We start from the raw sequence: 24809 nt of genomic DNA, 5'->3' as shown, positions 1-24809 counted from the left end.
CGAGCAGGCAGGAAAGGGAGCCCTACTGTGCGGAGAAAGGAATGCTGGACATGGTGAAAGGACGGGGCACGCGAGCGATGAAGCACAGAGAATGTGGATCCATATCATTGCAAGCGCAAACACTGAAAGAATAACTGCACCGGGTGAAATGTCCTTTGCACCCGACAACGGCTGTACACACTGGCTCAGTGAGGAGGATGACAGCATAAGTACAAGGTAACTGAATGTGTTTGAACCAGAAGTGTATATGAGAAATTGAAAAAGGTTAAAGAGGTAAATTAAAAATAGACTCTACCGATCTTGAAATTGCAAGGCCAAATTGGACCTGCCATGTTCTTCTTTCTCATCTAAACGTTAATTTGAAAGTTAGTCCTAATATTCCTTTTCCTTTTAAAGCCAAAATGCTCATTTGTAAGTAAAGCAATAAAATGAATTTAAATAGATTACAGATATGCTGGTGAAGAAATTCAAAGTCCACATTGATCACCTGACAGGGATAAGAATATCCTTTTAGGGGTAAGTAGAACTAGAAGCAGCTCAAAATAGGTCAGACAGATAAAGGGACTATAGCTCCAAAAAGACAGGATTTTATCAGCAGGTACAGCATTAACACTTAGAAAACTATGTAAAAATGTGTGTGTGTGTGTGTGTGTGTGTGTGTGTGTGTGTGTGTGTGTGTGTGTGTGTGTGTGTGTGAATACATATATTTTACATATATATTTTTCAGCATTAAAACTTAGAAAACTTTGTGTATATATATTCCATAGGGATTTCCTATATAGCCATTAAAACCACTTTCAGCAGTGAAAGTTTTTCTACTGAAATTAGCCCACTTTAAAACCATGCCATGTGGATCTGAAAATCTCAGGTAAAACGTATAAAGTGTAATCTCAAAAACTCATTAAACCTAATTGTGGAAAATAAATGTCTGTTGAAAAAATATATATATTGGGCAGGAATTCAACAACATCTACAACGTCCTCAAGTGTATATACACTGCGTATGTGGCAAGATGGTATTTAGGTCAAATGTAACCAAACCGATTTACAAAATCAACAACATAAGATAAGATAGTTAACAAATAAGTACATTTATCTAAAAATCCCCAAAAGATTAAAAAGCAGATGAAGAGTCTATAGTGAGTGATCACTTAAAAAAAAAACACACAAAAAAACGCCAATTCAAACCTTCCCAGCACTAACTTTCAGGTATCACCTAATGACCAATAAAGTATGAACAAGACATCACATTTGCCTTTCAGACGCGGAACACACGCCTCCAATTGTATGAAGCAAACCGAGAGAAGCGATTGGCTAAGAAGGGCTGTCAATTACGTTCTGCTGCCATTCCTTCCGTTCCATAAGCCAACGTACAGCGCACTTTTCTCCACAGATGTGTTTCGGCGTGAGCGGTGGAAGCACTGGGACGCTTAGTTCGGTGTGCGCCAACTTCCCAAGACGGACATACTCTACGATACTCGAACAACTCGTGTACGCGTAGTTGTACCTCGCTGAGGAGATACTCCATTTGAGAATTTGACTCATATAGTCGCGGCTTTAGACGCAGAAGAAAATGCCTGTAGCTACTCTGCTGCCTTTTACAGCAACCCCAAGTAGGAAGTCTGTTAGTCCGACCTCCTTCAAACTGACAGAAAAATTCATTTTGCTGTTAGTTTTCAGCGCTTTTATAACACTCTGCTTCGGAGCTATATTTTTTTTGCCGGATTCATCCAAGCTGCTCAGCGGAGTTTTCTTTCGCTCAACGTCTGTGGAGACCGACGCTCGAACAGATGCGGATAGCGAGTCCAGCATCGGGACGGGAAAAGATGAGAAAATGCTGGCTAAAATAAGGAAAGATCACGAGATGGCACTGCTGGAAGCGAAAGACACGCTCCAGAAACCGCCGCACCTAATAAAGCAAGACATTAAAAGCGAGAAGGAAAAAGTTTTCAAAGAAAACGGCCTGGGTAAAGACGCTGGAAAGGATGACGTTCTGCCGGTTATCGAGTACGCACGGCCACCTGGAGCAACAGGGCACGAACCACTAGACCCGGAAACCAAGGAGAAGAGAGCAAAGATTAAACAGGTATTCGGCGTTGCCTGTTGGATTATTTTGTTGTTATCGAGTTTTTCGTGAACTACGTGACTAGTGTCTAGCTGTGTTGGTTTTCAGGTGACGTCCAAAACAAGAACGGTAGCAATAGTGTGTGTGTGTGTGTGTGCGCTCGCCCCTGCCGCAATATCCGTACGTAGCTAGGATGGCTAACTAGCTAACTATGCCCAACTTACCTGGCTTTACTAGCGGGCTGGTGGCCGTTAGCCGGCAGTAGTTCACCCAAACTCCTATTCTTGTTAGAATCGACTATTGGTGGCTTTTCCCCTTGAGCCGTGCAATATAATAGGCGGTTGTCTGTAAGAACACTTGAAGAACAAAGGCGCCCAATTTGAGCTTGTTTAAAACTTAATTTGTAACGATGCAACGACCGTAGTTGGGTTACGAAAAGCGGTTGACCGAAACAAGCTTACTAGCGCCATATCCCGTGAGGTTTAAACGCAGTCCAACAGATTCCTAAGAAACAGACTAACAGTTTGATCCTCAGCTACATCTCACCACTATGTCGTTGTCATGCAAGTTTCAGCAGGTATCGTGCTGCACGTCGTTATACTGAAAGAGTGGGTCTTATTATTCAACAGGTGAACCGTTGTTTAACGTTAAACATTGCACCCATGAGACCGTCAGAGATGTTTGGACTGCGATTTGCTGACTACGGCTGTATCTTGTGTACGCTTAAGATGACCTTTCACAGGGTCAAAATAATTTCCATTTACCAGTAACGGCGCTGCTGGACTCCTGTGAACTACACTGGATATTTGGATAACTTGGCATGCTCGGAAAGAATGCAGGGCACTTGAAATTTTAAAATACGGGCCTGATTCTATTTGTATGACGCCGAATAACACTCAATAGCAGTGCGTACCACCTTTTCTTTAATCGGTTTTTTTTTTTTAAACATTTGCAAAATTTGGGTGAAATTCGGTTTCATTTTCTCCACACACTAGGCTGATCACGTTGGTGCTGCAAACTTCTCTGTAGTCAGCTCAGAGCTGCACTAGTGAAGACTGCATGTCTTAACTGCTTTCTATAAACATTACATCCATGTTCACTGACGTTGGGCCTCAGATCTCACCCGACAGAATTAACGCAGCCATTACCTTGGCTTTCGAAGGTTTGATCCTCTCGTTCAAAACATCTCGTGCATGGGTCACGGCATCTTGTGGCCTGTAATGGTTGCATGCCAGACTTCGAGCCGTATAATCCGAGCTTTCGTCAGTGGATATACTAGGAAGTCCAAAGTAAACCAGTTACAATGGTCTCTGAAGCAGCTCTGTACCAGTTTCCTGCACGGCTTGCGTCCTGGATTGCGCGCCGAGTGTTTGTTCCTCGTCTGTGGCGGTCATGCCAAGGGTGAACCTCAGCACATCTTCTGATGAGATGCAAATCAGTGCCTGGCTCCAGCTAGGTGGACATGACCCCTTTATCAGTATGCACCGGGTGTCCTGAATGGCAGGCTGTTAATACCCTGTCAGACTGCCCTGCTCCCCTGGAGTGAGAACGCCGCACTGTTCCTGCCACCACAGGCAGGCGTTGGGTGCGTTTTTGTATGAAAAGGTCTAGTCTGATGCGCTGTCAGAAAACACTGAAGCCTCAATTTTGGGTCTCCCGTCAGTATACCACTTCATCGACTCGTGTTCCGCTTCTCTGACTCACTCAGGCGTTTACCCAAATCAAAGAATATGACTGCTGTTTCCACATTTCATCACCTTGTAGAGCATTTTAAATCAGTTTTTCTCCTCCTCAGATCAGTCAGTTAGCCCTATGAAAAATCAACAATCGTTTCCATATTTTATGCTTAGTAACTTCTGTTAGGAGCTGGAACACCAGGCTTTCTTTTGATTCCTTTTTGATCAAATTACAGTCCTTTTTACAGACTGATGTGGCTAATCTATATTAAATAGATATCTTGAGTGCGTTCCAGAGAACTAAGTGAAACCGTTCAAATTTCACTGGTTGAGCTCCAAGACCACCAGTAAACAACCCCTGGAAAGGCCTCATCAGGGTTAATATTGAGCCAACGCATGGCCCTGGACTCTTAATACTAGAGTTAAGCTATGTCAGACATGTAATCATATTGGTGCATGCCCAGCTATTAAGCCTCTTTCACAGCACCCCCCCCAAGCTTGATTTTACTCAGTCCCCCCCCCCCCCCCCCCCCGACACTTTAGGCTCAGTACAGTAACAACATTGGTGACGCCAATGATGGGCTACCCATGGAGAGGTGAATCAAACCCCATTGATCAGCAGCAAGGCAGAAACAACCATCCCCAGGGGGGTCTACAGTGCTGTGTCCAGACGTTATCCCCAGCACTCGGTCTCTCCCTGCAAGTCTCCCTGACCTTTCAGCTATAATTGTTCTGTCAAATGGAAATTGATATCCAGATCATTGGGGGATTGAATGGTTGGTGAACCTTTTTGTTTACTGTAAACCAGTGAGCACCTGCATATTGAGCATGGCATTTAAACTGCTGCCTGACTTCATGGTTTCGCATTTTGAAACGTACTGTATTGATGACTGCTATTGAGGAATTCAGTTGACTTGGCATTCATTCAGGCTGAAGGCATTTTGCAATGAGGTTTTGTGCTCCTTTGATCAGTTTCACTAGGGTGCGGTTCTTTCTTGGGGTTGCTTTCTGCGTCCCTTCATTTCCATCATCAAATAACGTTATCAGTGTGCAGACTTTGCTTATGGAAGTGGGATGTTTGCTCACGGCTGTAAGCACCATACTGCACCCATTCAGGGCGATCTGTTCCTCTCATTCATTATGAATGACTGAACTTTCCACTCATTCACACATTCACACATCATTCCCCTCCCCATTAATTATGCAGATTTTAAGCTAATGAGAAATTCATTTCCCTACTGATGATCACTGCCATTTGCTGAGGGGTCAGGCTAACACAACACATTAGGATGAATTTGGGTTTTAGGCATAGCACAGGGTACCCAGATGCAAGGCTTCTTTTAAATGCATTTATTTTTCACTGTGCGCATGTTCTCCTAGTACATTAGTGGTGGGTTGGTGTGTTTTTTGGTACATTCTGAGGGTTTTGCAGTTGTAACACAACAGTGTTCCAAAAGAGCAGTAATGAATGGGACAGGAATCAGTTTTGGGACAGGAGGGCTTTAGTTTACCTTTGATCTATTTTTACTAAGTGTGCGGTAGAGAGTTTGGACTCTTAAATGCAGCACAAATATTTTTGCGGTGCTGAGTGCCACCGCTGAAAGCACTAACCCAGGGAGACCGAACAGCACGCCCCAGGCAGAAGGCATCACCAAGGCAGTGTTTGCTGAGAAGCTTTTGTTGGTAGTGTACTACAAAGTGCAGTTCTCAAAACTTTGTGCATATGTACACACAATACTTTGAACTGCTCTATTTGTGCTTCCTAGTATAGTAAGAAAGTGGATTGTTTGGCTCCAACTATAGTTTTATGTACCTGGTCCAGCTAATTGAGGAATGTTTGCATATTGAAGAAAGTGGGTTAGAACATGGCTTGAACTGAACTCTGAAGGAGGGAAGATCTCCAGTGGTGTCTATAGAAATAGAAAACATTATTCATCCTAAAGGCAAAGAGGTTTTAAACAGGGTTGTAAAACGAGGAGGTGTCAGAAGTGCCAGCTTCAGCTGTTTACAGCAGTGCCATCTCCCCCTAGCATGCACCCATCCTCTCCCACAGGTCATGGCTGTGTAGGTCCCCTGCTTGTCTGCATAACCCCCCCCCCCCCCCCCCACCCGCCTGCCAAGTTTTTAGTGGTTTTTGCCTTCTTTTACTGTTCAGAGGACATGTAACGTGCTTTTTGTAAGCGTTCGAAAAGTACCAATGATGACTAAATTCACTGCTACAACGTCCCCGCCACCAAACTCCAGCCATCTCTCCTGGTTTTCTAAAGGGACTCCTAGCCCTTGTTTGAGAAGCTTAAAACCTGCTTTCTTGCCGAAATGGTTTTTGTTAAGGATCAAGGTGATGCGGAGACATTTAAAGGGTGATGGCTTAAATTCATGGGAAATATGGACCTTGTTAGACACAGTAAAAATATCTTGAAAGGGATCCTCTTGTGAAGGCAAGGTTCCGTGCAAGGAAGAGCTTTGCTAAACCACTAATGGCATTGGAGTGTTTGGTGACTGAAGTCTCCTGATGTGCGTTTTATTTTGTGAGCACCTTTTGTGGTCCATTCAGCACTAAAGAGCAGATCAAGAGATGGGTTTCACTGTACCACCACGTAGCCAGCTTTGGTCTGACGTGACCCCAGAAAGGCTTCGTGGTCACTGTGCTCTCTGGGGTGCAGGTTAATTGGCCAAACAAAGACTCCCGCCCCCCTGCACAGAAAGACGACATGCTTCACCCCTTATAGTTAGCGCGTTTGTGTGCGGCACACCTAGGGTTGCAACCCCTGTCACAGACCTAAGCCTGTTCTGCATTCAGTTGGAAAAAAGTGGCCGCGTAATGCATCACGTGCCCGCGTAAAGTGTGTGGCTCAGTGTTCTGATTTGTCATGCTCAAGGCACTTGTATAGCAAAGTCAAGGGGGGAAAAACCTGTTTCTGGAGTGATGCAGCATGGAGCTGGGTGGAAGGGCCTGGTTGCGTGACCTGAAGAGTTGCTGGGTTTTGTTGCTGAGGGGTGTTGAGCAGAAGCTTGCAAGTCGTCTGCTCTGATGGCAGAGGAAGAAAATAACTTTCCATTGATGAGGCTTTTGTTGCATTCTGTTTAGTCAGTGAATTCTGGTTAAATCCTGTTCCCCTTTGTGAATTGTTCTTTTCATGGGCTGCAGCATTCTGGGTAGTGCAGGGAAGTCAGAACACGCCTGACTGGCCTCTCTTAAGCGTCCAGTACGTGTGACTGAGACATTCGAGTAGCCTGCGTGGATGATGTACTGCTCTACTCCAGGGTGTCGTATGTCCAATTTAATCTGCAACCTCATTTCCTCTGAGAAGGGCTGGACATGCACGTGCGTGCACACACACACACACAGCCTCCAACTGGGGTAACCAAGGCATTTGGCAAAGGTTTCAGAGTCCAGCCCTCCTCAGCCCTAGTGTGCTGTGGTCAGAGCCATGAGGTAGGGTCTTCTCCACTCTCTTGTAGTGACTCTTCCTTTCATGTACCCCTGTTCGAGGCCTTTCCAGGTTCATGCAGCAAAATAAATTTGATCTGGGAGATCTTATCTGCCCAGCTCCAGGGTTCTGTGGAAGCCCATTTGCACAGTTTTTGATGCTTTGCCTATGAGGTAATCTAGCCCAACATCTTGTACACATGGTCTAGATAAAAACCTTTAGGATGCGGAGAAACCCAGTCTAAATAAGAATTCCCACAATTTGGCCAGGATTATCTTTCTCCCCCCCCCCCCCCCCCCCCCCCTCCTTTTTTTTTTTTTTTTCTCTTCTCTTCCCTAACCCAGTCAGAATAGTGAGCTGAGATGCACACTAGAGTCTCAAATTCCCATGTTCTCACACAATGGTGGCACATCTTACTTAGGAGCACAATGACCCATTGATTTCCTGACTTAATACGTCTCATGGTAAAGGAACCCTGAAGCAGTCGGTAATTTATTCGAAAGTCGATGGCATGGAGAGAACCTCCCTGATTTACGCTGTTCCACTGCTCGCTCTGGTAGTCATGTAACGATCCGGTCCAAGTTTTAATGGCTCGTCCCTGCCACTTAATTGCACGACATTTGTGCAAGAGCATATTGGCTGTTTAGGTTACATGCAACTGCTATATTTTTAATATGTACAGTCCTGGATGTTTTTCCGATTAGCAGAGGAATGCAGGCCTATGATTGGTTGAATCTGGAAGAGGCGGGGACTCACAGCACTGAACTGCCTGCAGTCACCACTCAGCTCTTGTTTAGAGTCCTGGGCAAATGGCTGTAACTCGAGTAAGCCCCCGTGTTCGGCTGCAGTGCTGCACATCCCCAGGGAGCCCGCGCTTGGCAGCCGATCAACAGAGTTGTGTCCTGGAGCGGGAGCGCGTGCCCAGACGGCCTGCCAAGCTGGTCGAGGCCCCCGTGCCAGGCCAGCACATGCCCCACTCTGGCGCACACCTGTTCTCTGTGCGCCCATGCACGGGTTGTTCTGAAGGAGCGCTGGGCGGGCGGGTCCCTTCGCAGATGGCCGCTGGGTGGCCGCCTAATCCCCTCTACCCCCACGCTTCACGTGCACCCGCGTGCCCATTCTGCAAGGCTGTGCTTGGGCAAAGACAGTCAGTTACAGATTGCTCAGTGGGTTGTCGATCACCGTCTTAGCACAGCGGATAATGATCGGTCATCGAGTGCGTGCTCGGGCTAAAGGGGGTGGGTGACGGCGGTCACATGCAGTCTTAATGACTGTGCCCTCTGAGAAATGCGCACAGTACTCTCTCTTACTGTGTCCTCGTCTGGTTGATTTTATTCCACTTGAAACCTCTGTAAGCAGGTGAGGGCAGCCTTTCCCCAGCTCCTCCGGACTCTCAGACGCTGCAGTCATTTCTGCTGATGACTGTTCGTCTGGGCACTAATCCACCACGCGGGAGCCAAAGGGGTCCCCCGCTGTCCTCTCGTCTCCCGGGCCGACGGGCCTCTCTTCATGAGACCTTTGGAGCCTTGGGTCCACAGTACTGGAATGTGATGGTCCTCTAGTGTCTGTTCACACATCCGTCGCTGTTCCACGGCTGTGTTTCAGCGTTGTTTTAGCATTGCGTCAGTGATGCCAGTTTGGTGTTGGGGACATTTGTCTCACTATGGGTAGGGGATGAGTAACGTTCAGATAGGGTAGCACATGAGGGGTGGGTGTGCTTTTTTTTGGGGTTTTTTGGCAGGGGGGGGGGGCATGCGATGACTAAAGTTGGTGTTTATTTTGTGGGTATGTGCCTCCATTTCAAGTAAATCTTAATCTTATTTTTAAAAAGGGCTTAGACTTACTGTTGCTATAAAGGTTTTAGGGAGCAACTAACTGAACAGTTGTTTCCACAGTTGTTTTAGTATTTTAAGAAACAAAGAACACATTTGGGCATGTAACCATGTGACTGAAATTCCAAGTCAAGCTGGAAGTCCCTTTTAGCCAATGAATAGGTGGGGAAAAACCCTGTCCAGTATGTAACCAATGAATACATCAGCATCGCCTCAAATTTGACCACAAGATGCAATTCACTGGGAAGTCAGTGTACATTTCTGGAGTGTTTTACTGACAGATAAATGTTAACTGTAAACAGGAGCAGAAAGACATAAGTGGGAATCAAACCTGCTCCCAATCCAAAGAATCCCACCTGGACGGGGGGTATGGGCAAAGCTGTGGGGGCAGAGGCACGGCTGCCAGAGCATCCAGCTCACTAGACCGACGTGACTGCCGACTGTGGCAGCAGAACGAAGTCTCAACTGCTCAGAGGAAACCGCGTACCTCAAAATTCAGTGAATAACACGTCACCCTGTCATAGGACAGTGACCCGAGGCACAGAACTGAACCAAATGCAGTTTTTAAAAGGGAACAATGCCTGGAATGGAGAGGCAGGCACCTTTTTAAAAGCATGGGCATCATGCAAACGGGAAATGCGCACCCGGCAGGACATCACAGGGAAAGATAACCCGCTGACGTCCACGCACTTCTTGCGGTCCTGACTAACTGTTTCAAAATACTAGAAATGTTTTGAAAAGGATGGGGTGTCGCCCATAGCAACCAACTACCGTTTGGCTTTGCTTCAGCTCGTCACGCCCGCCTGTGGTGGGGGCAGATGTGCTGATGTTTGGCGCTTTCTTTCTGTGATTGGTCCTGTAGCGAAAGTGCTGTGGCAGGATGCAATCTGCCGGTGTTGATCACAGACCACTGACTGCAGTCCTCTGCTAACCCCACAGGCATGAGCTCACATTAAAGACACTGCTGCCTAAACCAAACTAACAAGGTATCAGTAACCCAAAGAACCTCTTGCACCCCTCCCCCCGAAGGCAGGGAGATGACCTACCAATTTCCCTAATAACATCTCTCACGAGGCATTTGTGCTGGCTGCCCCAGGGTCCCCAGTGGAAGCGAACCCCCTTTGTCTTGCTGTGGGAAAGGTTTCACTTTGAACTTCCTGTTTTGAGTGAAGGAGTCGAAGGTCATGGAAGTCCTGAGCTGGTGGTTTCTGACTTTTTCAAAGCACGTTTCGGGGAGTTGGCAGTCGATAGCCTTGACGTAAAATTAGTTTTGCTGAATGCTTCCTTTACTGCGATGACTAGCAAGCCCTGTGTGTGTGTGTGTGTGTGTGTGTGTGTGTGTGTGTGTGTGTGTGTGTGTGTGTGTGTGTGTGTGTGTGTGTGTGTGTGTGTGTGTGTGTGTGTGTGTCAGTCAGTCAGTCAGTACTTGGCTAGTGGACTGGTAGGGGACACATAAATGTCTCCTTGCCGAAGCATTAATCACAATAACTGCCACACACGCTCATTCTGCTATGTGCGAGCTGAAATGCGTTTGCTCGTCCTTATCCCCCTCTCCTGGGCATGTCCACTATGAAGGGGGAGGAGCCCAAGAGAGCGGCAGCTCTAGTTCGTGAGCCTCTGACCTTTGTCCATCAGTGACACCGATAATCTCTCTTGACAGTTGGGTTACATGGCCTGAGCTTGTACACCCCCCTGCCCCCCGACTGTCAAGTCTTTTGTTTTGATGTCCACACTGAAATCCCTGAGGAACCCGACCACCCCGCGGAGCTTGCTCTCTCTAGTGCCGAGTTGTTGGGAGTTGTCCCGTTCCGTCCGTCACCCCCTTGCAGGTGCTCTGGACTGAATGCCAAGCTTTAGGGTCAGAACGGGAATTTGTGGAATAGGCTAGCACAGCGATGATTGACTGTTACATGTGCTTCCTGGTGGGGTTCCCCCCCTCTCATGGCTACAAAGCCGTGTAATTACCTCCTCTGTTAACATGCAGGTCAGATTCTACTTGATTTAAATGCTCTCCTCCTTACTTTTCCTGCTAATAATGACTTTTTCAAAGAGCAGTCTAGGTAGAGAGAGAGAGATGGTGCGTTGGCCGGTTACATCAGGAATCTGAATACACCATAATGGAGCCTTTTCAGTTTCAGACACATCATTAGGCACCGTAAACATGCAGAGGTGGCCGTGCTCCTCATACGATCAAAATAGAGGCTCCACAGAGCACAACGGCACTCGCTCCTCACATCCAGTGGGCGCGCACAATCCCATCGCCCGCCGAGTAGAGCGTCGCACAGCGTCTCTGCAGCAGAGAGGCCGTTATGTCCTCATTAAAGAGTTCTGTCTCGTCTATCGCCCGGCAGTTCTCGCTCTCTGGTAATTTTGACAGTGTTCTACTGGCATCAATGTTGAGTTACATTATTGCCAAAGCAAATTAACATAAAGAGAAGACACAGGTAGGGAACACACAGAAGTACATTATGTACAAAGAATTATTTACAGTCATGAATCAGTAATGGTGACCACCAGAAGGGGGGGGGGGGGGGTTGGTGAGTGTTACTGTGCCCCTTACGCTGTCACAAGGCACTTGCTTAATCAGCCCACGCTGCTCTCCAAAGACGAGGCAGTTTTTATAACCGCAGTCTGGAAACCCAGGGTGGACGCTGCACATGGTCCTGTAGGACGGCTTGCTGATTGATTGATTTATATTTGAGCCACTCACTTAGCAAGTACAGTCCTGTCTCCACCCCTCCCACTCGGCGGTGGGAGCACAGCACGTGCTCTCTGGACAGCTGTGACGGCCAGCCCGTGTTCGCCGAGCCTGTACGTTGTCGCTGCTTTTTTTGTTTTGTTTTTTGGGTTTTTTTTTTGTCTTTGGCAACTTGTATGATTACAATCAGTGTGTAGTCCTGACGTCGGGGCTGATTTAGGGCCAAGATTGTGTTATGATTTTGAGGCTTCTTCCCAATGTGGAATGTGTTTGGCGTTTTGGCGGTTCTAGCGTGGTTGGGTCTGTTTGTTTGGGGAGCTGTCCTGAGGCGCACTTCTACGTTTGGCTCGTGGGCCAGCACGCCGAAATAGAATGGGTTGGGGTCACTGACTTTTTTTACGTTTCTAAAATTGTGCTTTTCAAATAAATAAATAAAAGTAAAATACTAGAGGATACTGTCAGCTTTGCATGCATTATTTGGTGTTTTCATCTTTACCCTGAGGGTACCTCTCCAGAATTCTCACTCAGGTGAAATATGCGGACCGTGGACAAAGATATTTCCCAACTTGGTACAATCACGGTTTTAAGTAATCTAATTTGTCTCAAATTTTATGAATTTCCTAATGGCAAACAAAGCTCTTCTTGCTTCAGTTAGTTCCTTTATGGTCTATCTGTGTCTGTTACATGTGCATGTCTGATTCTTATTATTGGCCTTCACATAAAGCTTAAGACTTCTCTAATATTCATTATCCTGTTATCACTCTGTGGTGCTGTAATTCAGCTAATTATCTGCTGAACGCTGCTGTTAACCTCTCCGTTCTGCCGTTCCGTTGCCCTCTTCAGCAGGTTCGCGCGTTGCTCGCTACGTCTCCCCTGAGCCGACAAATTCCAGGGCTCTTCTCGCCTGCCGTTCTCAGCTAACACCGGCAGCGTGTGTCCGCCCCATTGGACGTGAGCGGAGCCTCTCTGACGGCACCGCACCGGCTGCTGGGGCATGTTTACACGTAGACGTGGCATTGGGGGGGGGGGGGGGGGGTGAGCGGAGAGGTGCTGCGTCTTATAAACGGGAGTGTCCCGTCTTGTCCTCGCTCTGTAGCGTAGAGCAAGCCGCGCTCGTTCATTGGGGGCTGAGCCGTCTGCCTGGGGTGACGTGGGACGAGGAGGGTCACCGGCTCCTGCCACCGGTTCTGTGCAGCCAGGCTGTTTTAATCCCTGTGTCGTCTGGTGCCAGGGGACAGGGGGCTCACTGTTCTGTTCTGTAGCGTACGTTCCGTACCCGCTGAGTCATAGCAGGCTGACTTGAAAATCTTTCTCCACACCGCGGAAGAACTCTGGGCTGGAAAGATGTTGGAAACGGCACGAGTGCCACCTCACTGCCTCTGACTGAATAAAGATGAGCTTGTAGCGACATTCCAACCTAAACGTTTGAGCAGCGGCCCTGAGTGTCGCGTCTAGCCTGTAGTGTGTCATATAAGTTTTGGGGCCTCTTTTTATTTCCAGCCACTTGCTGCGTATTTACCCAGAGTTTGTTATGAAAATAATCCAGCTCTGCTGTCTGTTGGGGGGGGGGAACCCAAACAATGAGGTTTGTATGGTAAACTGATTCTGCGTCATGTGCCTGGTGACTGCAGCTGCGCTTTGACGAGGGCCGATGAAACGTTGCGAGATGAAAGGGAATCCATCTTCCCGCCACCTCTACATCACGAGCAACCCCTGCCCTGCCCCTCGTGGGGGCAACCCCTCGCCCCTTTAACGCCGCCGGGCTGCATGGCCGAGCTTGGGGCCTTCCGGTGTCCGGACGCGTGGAGACCGTACCTTCTCCGAGACCCTAGTCCAGAAAGCTCACGACACGCCTGCAGCACCGGTGAAGGAGGTTAAGGACTTGGTAGGGTGGGGGTGGGGGGAGGAGATCGGTTGGGGGTGCTATAGGTCGTTTGGTGTTCTTTCAATGGGTTTCTCGCTCTGGCTGGCTGACTGCATCTTGCCCCCCCGCCCAGTTTGGAGTCGTCTGCTGTAACTGTAAAGCCGTTTCCGTACCTCTACCAAGAAGGCCAGTGTCCAATTTTCTGTTTCTCTCGCCTGAGCTCACTCTCTTGCACTCCCATCACACCTTTTTATTTTTTTTCTTTGTTTTTACTCTGTCTCTCTTGCTTTCTTTTAAACTCTCTTGTTTCTTCCCTGACCCTCTATAGAACTTGTTTCGTGTCATTTTGCAGTCTGCAGTTCCATTCACTCTCTGAGCCCAGCCAGTCAGGGCCATCTTCCTTTGTGTGAAACAGCACTACATCTGCACCAGTCGTGTGTGTGTGTGTGTGTGTGTGTGTGTGTGTGTGTGTGTGTGTGTGTGTGTGTGTGTGTGTGTGTGTGTGTGTGTGTGTGTGTGTGTGTGTGTGTGTGTGTGTGTGTGTGTGTGTGTGTGTGTGTGTGTGTGTGTGTGTGTGTGTGTGTGTGTGTGTGTGTGTGTGTGTGTGTGTGTGTGTGTGTGTGTGTGAGAGACACACAACAAAAGAAAGTGGAAAAGAAGGCACACAGAGCGAGCCACCGCAGGAGGCCGTGACGGCCAGCACCGCGCTCGTCCCCGCAGGTCCCCGTCTTGTCCTTGTGATATTTGTGTTGGCTGAGAATGGTAAATTGATCGCTTCATTGAAAACTGTGCCGCTTCAAAGGTCCTGACTTGATTTGTTTTCACACACCCATCCATTCAGCGTGGGCAGGACGTGTTGTACACAGGCCCTCCAGGCTTGGAGGCGCAGTCGCTGAGGATTCCGCCGTCAGTCTGCTGCTTCCCTGGAGCGAGTGGGTGAGCCAGCGCAGCAGCCGCGGCTGGGGGGGTGGGTGGTGTCTGTAGCTAAGCGTGAGAGACAAAACGCTCGAGCGCTCATCTCCATCCTGCCGGTGTCGAGCGCCCCCTCCCGCTCGCTTCCCGAGCAGCCATACCCCGAATTCCCACCCGCCGGTTCGGGTGCGCCTTCAGGTTGCGGGAGTGGAAGGGCACAGCGTTCCTGCCCGACGCGCAGCCCTCCGCCACCCTTGAGCTCGCCGACATGTCGCGCTCAAGCCTCGAAGCCACGTGTGAAGTTTGTTCACCAGCTGAGCCCTCCGGTTGGCCTTTTGTGGGAGGGGTTGGTGTTGGTGGAGGGATGCAGATATACCTGACCCTGCAGAACCCCGTGCAGCCCGTGAAGCCCCTTTGTATTGCCCACACGTGTCTGGCACTGAAGGAGAATCGATATGGCCGTGTTCTCTCACTCTCTCTGCGTCTGTGGGCTGAGCCGCCATAATCAGCAGCCCAGACTGCAGGCGCGGAGGTGCTCCGGCAGCACTTGGCTAAGTGACTGTCTGGAGCCCCGTGTTCTCTCAGCAGTTCAATTTTGGACCTCATTTTCTGCTCTTAAGCTCCACGTTTTATTTATTTATTCTCCGCCCCCCCCCCCCCCCCCCCCCCCTTTCTGCGGCGCACGTTCGGACTTGAGCAGGGCGGCAAAGGCAAGGCCCTGATTAAGGTGACTTGGCCGGTAGTGGATAAACAGATCTAATTTCAGCCTGGCTGGCCGGCTGCATCACGCAATGCCCGTGCTGCAGACAACTTCGCGTAGGCGCGGGGCGGCTGGGACATCACAGGGGTGGCTTCCCGGAGAGACGCGCGTCTCCGGACAAGCTGCGGTCGGCCAGTTTGAGGTTTTTGTGAACACCAGCTGCTCATCCTCAGCCCTTATTTACTATTCTGTATCTAGTTTGGGTTATTATTCTGTTTCTGTTGCGGAACTGTGTGTGCTGTGGAGCTGCCACGTTCCCTGTTCCCAATCCTCATTCTTCAGTCTGCGCCTTTGTGTTGCTTTGCCTTTCAGAGAAGGTGGGTGCAATGTGGAGTCAGAGTTGTCATAGACACGCATCTCGACAGGCGTTTCTTCAGGCGTTTCCGTTAAGTCGTCGAGGTTTTCGTCGAAGAGGTTAAATGGCGTGTTTTGGCTTATTTGTCGTCCGTGCGTGCGTACATGCTCAGTACACCGTGCATCCACGTGGTCCTTGCATCCACGTGGTATTCTGAGCTCTAAAGACCTTTTATTCACAATTAACTCCATCTAGAGCTCCTTTTTTGACCTTTTCCTTTTTAAATACCAGTAAAAAAAAATGGTGAGGAGTTTAATAACAATATAGTTAGAATTTATATAATTCAGACTTTTGGTGAAGCTTCTAAAAGTGTTACTTTGAAGTTACAAGCGGTTATCTTTATCCGTTTTTAATTTTAATAGCAGGCCTCGCAAAGGTTTTTTCCCAAAAATGGAAGGGGGAATGAGTCCCTTTAGTCTGACGGCTGTTTTTGTCTCTTCTCTCCCCAGATGATGCAGTTTGCCTGGGACAATTACAAGCGCTACGCCTGGGGTGCCAACGAACTGCGGCCCGTGTCCAAGCAGGGCCACTCCAGTAATCTGTTTGGTGAGTATCCCTGCCCAGACCCTCCGTTCACTTTCCTTTGGCAACTTGTAGCTCTGCCCCTCTGCTGGGGCGGGGAGTATGGCAGCTTGTCACTGGGCAGAAACCTGCTGGGATTTTATGAACCTTGTCGCTGCTTTTCCATCGAATGCACTTGGAGCGTTGGTTTTTGTCCCTATCCAGCTGCTACTGAAGACAGTTACCTGGGGGTGGCCAGCGATTATGGGCCTCTGTACACTTGCTATACTGCTACCTGTTGCTACAGGGAGTCTTTAGCAGTCTGTTTATTCGTAAGCGCTTGTGTTCATGTCGAATGTCCCAAGCAGACATGGTTCATGTGGATAGGCTGGCATATCATTGTTCTCAAACACCCTTTTTAATGCGGTTGTATGAATATAGTCCTGGTTCTCTTGCTGGGTTTTTTGGTTTTTAAAGTGTTTTTTGAACTGCCATTTTGGATAGCTGAACACATGCCTAAGATCTCTTTTGAAAAAGGGTTTGGTTTCCCAGCTAATTACAGCGATTTCTGTCGTTAACTGGCCTTTTAAATAAGGGTTTCATAAGGGTTAAATAAGCCTTTCAAGGTAGGCCGAGTTTTCCCTTGCTTTGTGCTTTTAATTTCCTGAGTCAGTTCAGAGTCTTGCTTTTTTTTTTTTTACCCCCAACCCCTCCACATTTTTTCTAAAGCTCCGTCATTTCTTCAGGTCGTGCTGAATCACTCATTCTAACAGCTCGTGTCATCAGAGAGGAAAAGGCTTTGGTCAAAGGTGACGAGGAAAAATGGGCCGCATGAAACATTCATCAGGCTGCCCGAGCCGCTCTGCATGGAATGCGAGCCCCGGGCTGCCTCGGCCACTCCTTCCGGCCAATCAGAGCCCAGCGGCAAGGATTTGCAACTCAATTTTGATTAAGTCCCTTCGTTTAGTCCAGGAGCATGGCCAGCAACCTGGTCCCACAGCAGCGATTATTGCCGTCACCTGCGCGCCCACTTGGAGCCACCTGGGGATGAGCGGCCAGGCAGACCCGCCCTGCTCCCACGCTCCGGAACACTCAGAGGACAGACGCTTCCTGGCAGCTCCAAGCATCTGCCGTTCACCAGGTCGGCATGGCCGCTCCAGCAGGGGGGGCTTTGGGGGTTATCCAAAGCCACTCACAAACACAGGCCGCGTGCGTTTCTAGAGAATGCCATGGATAACCAGTCAGGAGTGCCTATTAATAAAGAAACGCGGCTGAATAATTTATTCCGCGGGAGCGTTTGGCTAATGGGGACCTGGCACTGAATAAATCATGAACGCCGCCAACGCCGGTCGCCCTCTGCCTTCCTCCTCTGGCGGAGCGCACCGTGTCGTGCCATTGTCGAGCTCTGCCCCCGCTCCCGGAAGCCGGACCCTGGTGCTGGACAGATGTCTCGCACATGCGGCGTATGTAACCCCCCCCAAAAGGGTGTGTTTGTGTTGGCTACAGTGCAGTAATTCTTCGCAGCTTGGTGCTTTGCGGTTTCAGAGAGCTACCGCTTGCTGTAACAGGCTGTCGGTCTCTTTCCCATGCCCGCCCCCGCTGACCACAGCCAGACTCTCGGCGCGTGTGTGTGGTTAGGGTTCATGTACAGCACTACTCAATCGTGTTGCCCTGCAGTCACTGGGTGGAAAATTAAAACCATCGTCATGGTCACTTTTTGAATTACCCATCACTTGCACCAAAAATTAAGCATTCTGGTAGAGGCAAGGAAACTGCGTGAGCCATAACCATGGCACCTGTATGTGGGGGGAATAGAGGCACTCAGTCAGGCGAGAGCCTCACTTTGTTAAGCCTCCTCTGGGATTGCCGGGCCAGTACTGCACCGGCGCCGCAGGCTTTCTGAATGACTGAGACCGGCCCCTGTACAGCGCAGCCTGACCACCGCTAGCTCTGAGTAATAAATTCATAGGGGCATTGAAGGCACAACGCATGTCGTCGTCATCATCGTCATCGACTCTCTGATTCTGTGTCTGTTGCTTGTGCTGTTTCCAGGCTGTTTCTTCACCATCTGACCAACTGCTCTAAAGTCTCAGTAGAACTGGTTACAACCTCCCCCCAAATCTTTTCTTGGATCATCCACCTAAGCTTAAACTATTACTTCCTTCCAGCGGCCGCAGCCGTTGCCCGAGGGTGCAAGTTTGGAGCTGCAGTGCTGTGAAAAACTCACTGCACTTCTGAAGAACGAGAGGGACCACCACAGCCACCGGTGAGCTCATTTAGCAGTTGAACCCCGCCAGCCTCAGCTGGACCAACTAGACCAACTAGCGGATTTGGACTAATGACCCTGCAGACGTGGATGCGTGGCAGCAGGGGGCGGAGCTGGGCCAGACGAGGTCCCGCCGCACTCTGGTCACGTGACGCGTGCTTGTAAGACGTGGTTAAGTAACATTTGTTACTGCAGGCATAAAAAAAAATCCGTTTGTTGTCGGGCTGTTGGTTGAAGACTCGGGTGCGCTTGTAGGGGCTGCGGTGGGGCTGTTTGGAGCGAGCCTTGCTGGCCGATGCCTAACGACTGCCGCGGTTGCTTAGTTTCCCCCTCCGCTGGTTGCCCGCAAACCAACAAACAAGAACAGTGGCCACTTGTAAACGAGCCCACTGCCCATGCCCACCAGGGCGGGCACATGTCGCTAAACTCGCGTCCCGTGGCGACCATGCTTGAGACCAAACCACAGCCTGCTGCCTGATCTGCCCCCAACCAGGTTGATGACGTTTTCTTCCTCGAAACGTGGCCACGATGATGCTTGTGCCTGTGCGCTCACGCTGTTCTCTCAGCAGTGCCGGGGCTCGCTGGCTCGCTGGCTCTCCGCCGTGAGCTCGGCTTACTAGAGGCTCGTGACCGAGTGAGGCGACTCTTTCTTCTCGAATTGAATTCGCCAGCCTAATTGGCCGAAGAGGAAGCTGGAAGCCCGCCCCAGAGGAGGGAGAAATGGGGACTTGGACAGTTGGACGCACTCCCATGAGACCACTGATGTAAACCTGTGCCACATAGCATTTGAACCTTTCCAAAATCTGTAGCCATTGCCAAACATTTCCTAATTGGCCCAGCAGTAGAAACGTGTACTTAGTTTCACGAAAAAAAATAGTTTTCTAGTCAATAAGGTTTCTGAACATCACGCAAGAATACGTCGGCCTGAAATGAACGTTCAGTACACGACCAGCTTGCTGATATTGGCAACGCCGCTTCCAGATATTTCTGAATCTGGCATGGAGACATCCCAGGTTCTATAAGATTCTCTGGTTTAAGCTGGTCTCGCAGTAACTAAAACGGGGCTGCCATCTGTCACTGCTGGGATCGATACCACTTGGGATATCTGATGGATGGAATCAACAGACTGGTTCAGCACTACGGTAGGCGACCGTGTCTGATTTTAGCGCTCCAAGATTTTTTTGCCTGACTCTGCCTTTCACTCTGATTGCACGGCCTTACGATGTTTATTAAATATTAAATCAGTCCTGAATGCCCGCTAAGAACACGGCAGCGTTTATTGACTACACACGTCATTTTGATGCCTTGGGCCCAAGCAGTCATAATTCAAGCTGCGGAGTAACCGTGAGGCCAACGTGATGTTTTCCATGAAGATTTTCTAGAGCATCCCATTCACCGTCCTCCGGAGACCAGTTCCAATGTGTGTGCATGCGCACGGGCACTGAGACCATGTTGGGGTACACCCGGCCCGACGCTTCTCCTTCAGACATCCACGTGGATGAGCGAGCGGGGGAAGGGCCCCGGTCTTCGACACCCTGGCTTGAGAAGGGAAGACCGCTGTGTGTGCTAGACAAGGCTGAAACCGGTCCTGGTCCGGGTGAGCCTGGGGGGAGGTGGGGACCTGGTCTCATGACCTGCAGCCGAGCCGGTTCCCTCTCTGCTCACCAAGGTAGTTCTGCCTGTGAGCCAGCATGCTTTCTAGCCCTCTCCCACGTCCTCCGTGGCTCCAGCACCCCTTTTAAATAAATAAATAAGGCCGCTACAAATCAGACATTAGTTCCACTGACTAGAGATGAAAGAGAGTGCTTAGAACTTTAAGGCTTCTGCTGCAGCTGTCTTTGTCTGGGACCAATCAATCGGCTCTTTCCTTTCTCATCGATCGCTTGGAAAGGCCTGGATTTGCGTGACGTCATGACGGCAAAGGCATACTTGCTGCGGGAAGTAGGGTGTTACTCATAGACATGCTTAATCCCCTTAGTTTGGCCTTGCTACTGTTGGGCATGGAAAATCTTTACCGCACCCTCCTGCTCCTGAGGGTTTCTGACTTTGGAATGCTCGATGAGTGGATATAGCATCCACCTTGCATTTGAAAGCTGCTTTATTTTTGGGAAACCGTCCCATAATACTGGGAATAACATCACGTTCACGATGCACAAGATGCAAACTAACGCAACTTGCACTGTAATAAAAGCCCACCAGCCCACCTGGAACCTTGAATTACCAAGGTATTGTAATCTTGAAAAGGTCATAACTTCTTTTTAGAACAATAAAGCACATATAGGCTGACAAAATGACACTTTATTAATGTAAAACAGTACTAGAATGTTTTTAAAGTCTTCTTTAAGATGTGCCTTTGATCATAAATGCCAAACCTATTGATTTATGCTGTGACTGCTTATCTTAATTTGACATGGGCTAGTTGAGCATACACAAGAGTCTTGCACAAGTATTGAATGTTTGAGATCCGAAGGAACAAACCAAAAAATGACTACTGACGAAGTGCCTTTGTGTTTTACGCTGCTTTGCGAGTGTGTGCATGTATATGGCCGTAGTGAACATGGGTACACTGCCAAAGCGTTTCTTGGCTCTTTACGACTCTCCTGTCATTTTGGCCAGGAGCACATCTGTTAATGAAGGTGGGGTTTTTTTTTGTTTGTTTGTTTTAATTGTTTACTAGTGAAAAATGAACTCCCTGGAGATTCATAGAGGATGCTGGCTTCTCCTGTTCTTCTGACCAATGTGCCAGTCTGCCCTCGCCCATCAAAACAGAAAGCAGGAAAGGCGAGGCAGAAACGCCGCCCAGGAGAGAAGCCTCTGAGCGCGCGCAGTGGCCCTGAGCCCACGCCAGCTGCACCTACCTGCTGCCCAGCCCAGGTCACGTCTCCCCTGCTGGCATCAGCGCCTGCTGCTACGTGAAGTTTACTGTAAAGCCTTTGACTCGACTTTTAATCCCAGTTTAGCTCAGCATAAAATATAGAAGAGTTTGCATTACTGCACACAAGTATATTTATCTTTAGAAATTTTGTAGTAGTAGTAGTAGTAGTAGTAGTAGTAGTACTGTTATAGCAATTATAGTAGTAGAAATAATAATAATAATAATAATATTAGCTATAAATTTAGTAGTAGTAGTAATAATAAATTGGAACAATGAGGGTGAAAAATACTTGTACTGGCATACTACAAGAAGAGTTCTCTTTTGTCTGTCATTTTGGCCAGGGACCCACTTGTTAATGAGGGGTTCTTTTGTGTTTTTAATTATGTCTACTAGTGAAAATGAACTCCCTGAAGGTTCCTAGAGGATACTAGCTTCTCCTGTTCTATTGTCTAATAACGTGCCAGTGGCCTGAAGAGTTGAATGGCACGGTGCTAAATGGCGGGCCTTTCTTCAGCTGCCAATAGCCTTGCACGTTGGGATTTCCTCCCCCTCTGGCCGTTTCCTGTTTGTCATGGAACTGAGGAGAAAATCACTTTAGGTTTCAGCCTGACCTACAGGGTAAAGCTTTCTAGACACTCACTTCAGATTAGTTAAGCATGTTCTCTATGTAACTCTTAGCCGGTGTTTCTCAAAGGGTGAATTTGGGGTGTGTGTGTGTAGTCATTTGTTTGCCCAGAATCAGTTTTGTCAGTAGCTAAACCTTGAGACCTGTTCACACTGCACCACAGTTTTGAGCTTCACATCTGGAAGGTGAGAGTGCTCCATTAGCAGGTGGCGTCCCCGGATTAAAGTGCCTCCGCTGCCGGGTGATCTCCAAGCAGAGGCCAGACGCTGTTTAGCAAACCTCCTCCCATCAAGGTGTCTGGTTTTCGTGCACGTCCTTATCTCGCCTTGTGTTGCACTTTTCCTTGAAAATTGTCTGCTTTGGCTGCCTGTTTTTCGACAATCCTTGACTATTACAAACACCCGGGAATCCAGGGTTCAGCTGCAGGCAGGGTCCGCGGCGTGCTCATCCCCCGGGAGCAGAAGAGTGACGGGCTGCAGAGACGCTGCCCGGTCGCCTCCTTCGCCCGTCCAAACAAAGTGGGAAAGGCGAGGCAGAAACGTCGCCCTGGAGAGAAGCCTCTGAGAGCGTGCAGTGTTCCCTGAGCCCACGCCAGCTGCACCTACCTGCTGCCCAGCCCAGGTCACGTCTCCCCTGCTTCCCCTGCTGCTACGTGAAGTTTACTGTAAAGCGTTTGACTCGACCTTTAATCCCACTTCAGCCAGATGTGCAGCATAAAGAAAAGATGTTGCATTACTGCACACTGGTATTTAGATATTTCAGAAAGTTGTATATATCCTTTTTCTTGTACAGTATAATAATAACTAATAATATTGGTGTTGGTAGTAATGATGATAATAATAATAATAATAATAATAATAATACATAGTAATATTCATTAATAATAATGGTAAACGTTTTACTTATGTCTGTCTGTATAGGAAGCCTGAACAAGCCCTTAATTGCTTTAGCTTACTCTTTCTACCTTGAACACACAAGGGTGCTCTCAGGTTTGGTATGGCTGACGGGGCTTCAGTTCTCCCAGCAATTGGCGAGCAAGGAAGGATTTGGATAATTAAAGCCCCAAAAGCCTGTGGGGCCCACCTGCCGCGGCGGCTGTAATCAGTACGGATGAATCGCGCCGCTCGTCCCGTCTGGAGGGGCCTGTTAAGTGCATCCCCTCCAACCATCTGTTGAATAGATTTTTTTTTTTTAAATTATTATTATTTTTTTTTTTTGCATTGAGCTGCACGCTTGAGTCCGTCTTTAGCGCTGCTATGTGCCTTAGTTTTCATAGCTGGCTCTTTGGCCGTAGGTGGGTGTTTTGCACGCCCCCCCCCCCACGCGCTAGTGTCTGGGCGGAGCTACAAACAAACGTTCGCGTTATCTTGATATCACGCGATGTCTTAAAGTGATGGTCATCATGTGAGTCAACAACTCAAGAAGTTGAGCCAGGTTTTTTTTTTTTTCTCAAGTCCTTTTCACGTTGACTTGTAAAATGGGTGGCGCTCACACTGTTCTCTTCACTCAGCAACTTTACAGGTCTGAATCAAAGTTGCAGCCGAAGAGCAACGCTTTAAAGAATGCAATTTCAAAATCACAGCAAATAGCAGTCCTGTCACTTATGCCAAGTGCCATGAAGACGTGGCAAAAACCAGCCAAGCATGTGCATGCCCATTTGTCTTCAGTTTAAACCGTTTTTGAAGTTGAACATTTGTCATCTAAAAATGTATTCCAGCTGCAATCTTTGTAGAGTAAGGTGGCCATAAACAGATTAAAAATATTATACAAAGGGTTTTTTTTTTCCAAGTGTTTGCCCAAGTGTCCCAACCACCAGGGACATAATTTAATGTAAATCCTTATTTATTTTTTAACTAAAGGCCGTGTCCCAGTTCTTGGCAGCCTGGCATTAAGTAGTTTGTACAACTTTCCTTTGCCATGAGACATTAAATCAACACTGAGGTGAAGGATGGAGCTGTGGAAACAGATACTGTGAGTACACCCTCTCCAAATAGTGGCCTATTAAATTGCACTACTGTGCAAACGTGAAGTTTGATTTATTTATTTAAATGAAGAACCATATGCAGTGAATGACACATTCATATCCAGCAAATTGGTGGCATAATGGTCATTCTGAAGGCACGAGACGAAGTGGCCCTGATTTTGCAATGCCAGTCATGCTCTGAGAGATGCCCTTATCGGGATGTTTGCAGTTTATTGCAACATTTACTAGGGGAAATCCTAAAAAAGACACGAACACGATTATAAAAGCACCAAATATACAATTAAAGATGCAGTGCAATGTTTGTTCACCGCCTAAATGAGCTTAAGCATTATTTTTCACCTCCTCAAAGCTGTCTGCCACGTAGATCGGAGCATGTATAAAGCAAAAGCATTGTGAGGTGGCAGGGTTTGTCTAACTAGAAAACGTGAGCCATCTTTGAGGCATGGACAAGCCTGAGGTGAACCCAGAGCTGGCGCCCTGCCTTTGCCTGTGCTTCGCGCTGCGCCCCTCTGACAACAGGCTGTACACTTTTGCGATTCATTGTTGTTCTGATCTTATGGTTTGCAGACATGAGTCTTTAGGCCAAATATGCGTGTGGGTTCTGTACTGATGAACACCGTCAGCGCCTCATTAGTAGGGCTGGGCTATATGTCAACTTTAATAAAGTTGTTTAATGACCAATATGTAAAGTCATTAACATGGGCTCAAAGGGTGGAGTTGGTGAGTAATGAGGAGAAAAGTGGGGGGGGGGGGGGTCTATCTGGGGTAGGGGGGTGCTTCAATCATCATTGTGTTTTGAGAATAAGGTCTAATATAAGCCCCTCGAGTATCAAAATACATTTAAATCTATATCACCTTGCCATGCATAGTATTGAGTCACTTGCCTAAACACTAAAATGGTGAAATAAGAATTGAAGTCTTGAATACATTGACCCATGAATACACTGCACAATTAGGCAAGACAGT

The 24809-nt window shown here is 48.3% G+C and overlaps 1 protein-coding gene across 2 annotated transcripts in view; it reads left to right on the top strand.

The window, feature by feature from the left end:
- The first annotated feature begins 98 nt into the window (after window positions 1-98).
- man1a1 (mannosidase, alpha, class 1A, member 1) overlaps window positions 99-24809 on the top strand; it is a 73273-nt gene continuing 48562 nt past the window's right edge. The window contains exons 1-3 of one of the 2 annotated variants that reach the window (XM_027001641.2): window positions 99-216; window positions 1393-2085; window positions 16042-16138. In XM_027001641.2, coding sequence (XP_026857442.2) covers window positions 1573-2085; window positions 16042-16138 — 610 coding nt within the window. In that variant the 5' untranslated portion in view covers window positions 99-216; window positions 1393-1572. Of the gene's footprint in view, window positions 217-1377; window positions 2086-16041; window positions 16139-24809 lie in introns of those variants that run through there. The other variant, XM_027001642.2, reaches the window with a different exon arrangement.

Source organism: Electrophorus electricus, chromosome 3 (assembly GCF_013358815.1).
Source record: "Electrophorus electricus isolate fEleEle1 chromosome 3, fEleEle1.pri, whole genome shotgun sequence".
NCBI classification, from domain to species: Eukaryota; Metazoa; Chordata; class Actinopteri; order Gymnotiformes; family Gymnotidae; genus Electrophorus; species Electrophorus electricus.
Note: the sequence above shows the minus strand (reverse complement) of the source record. Positions and strands in the feature narration are given on the sequence as shown.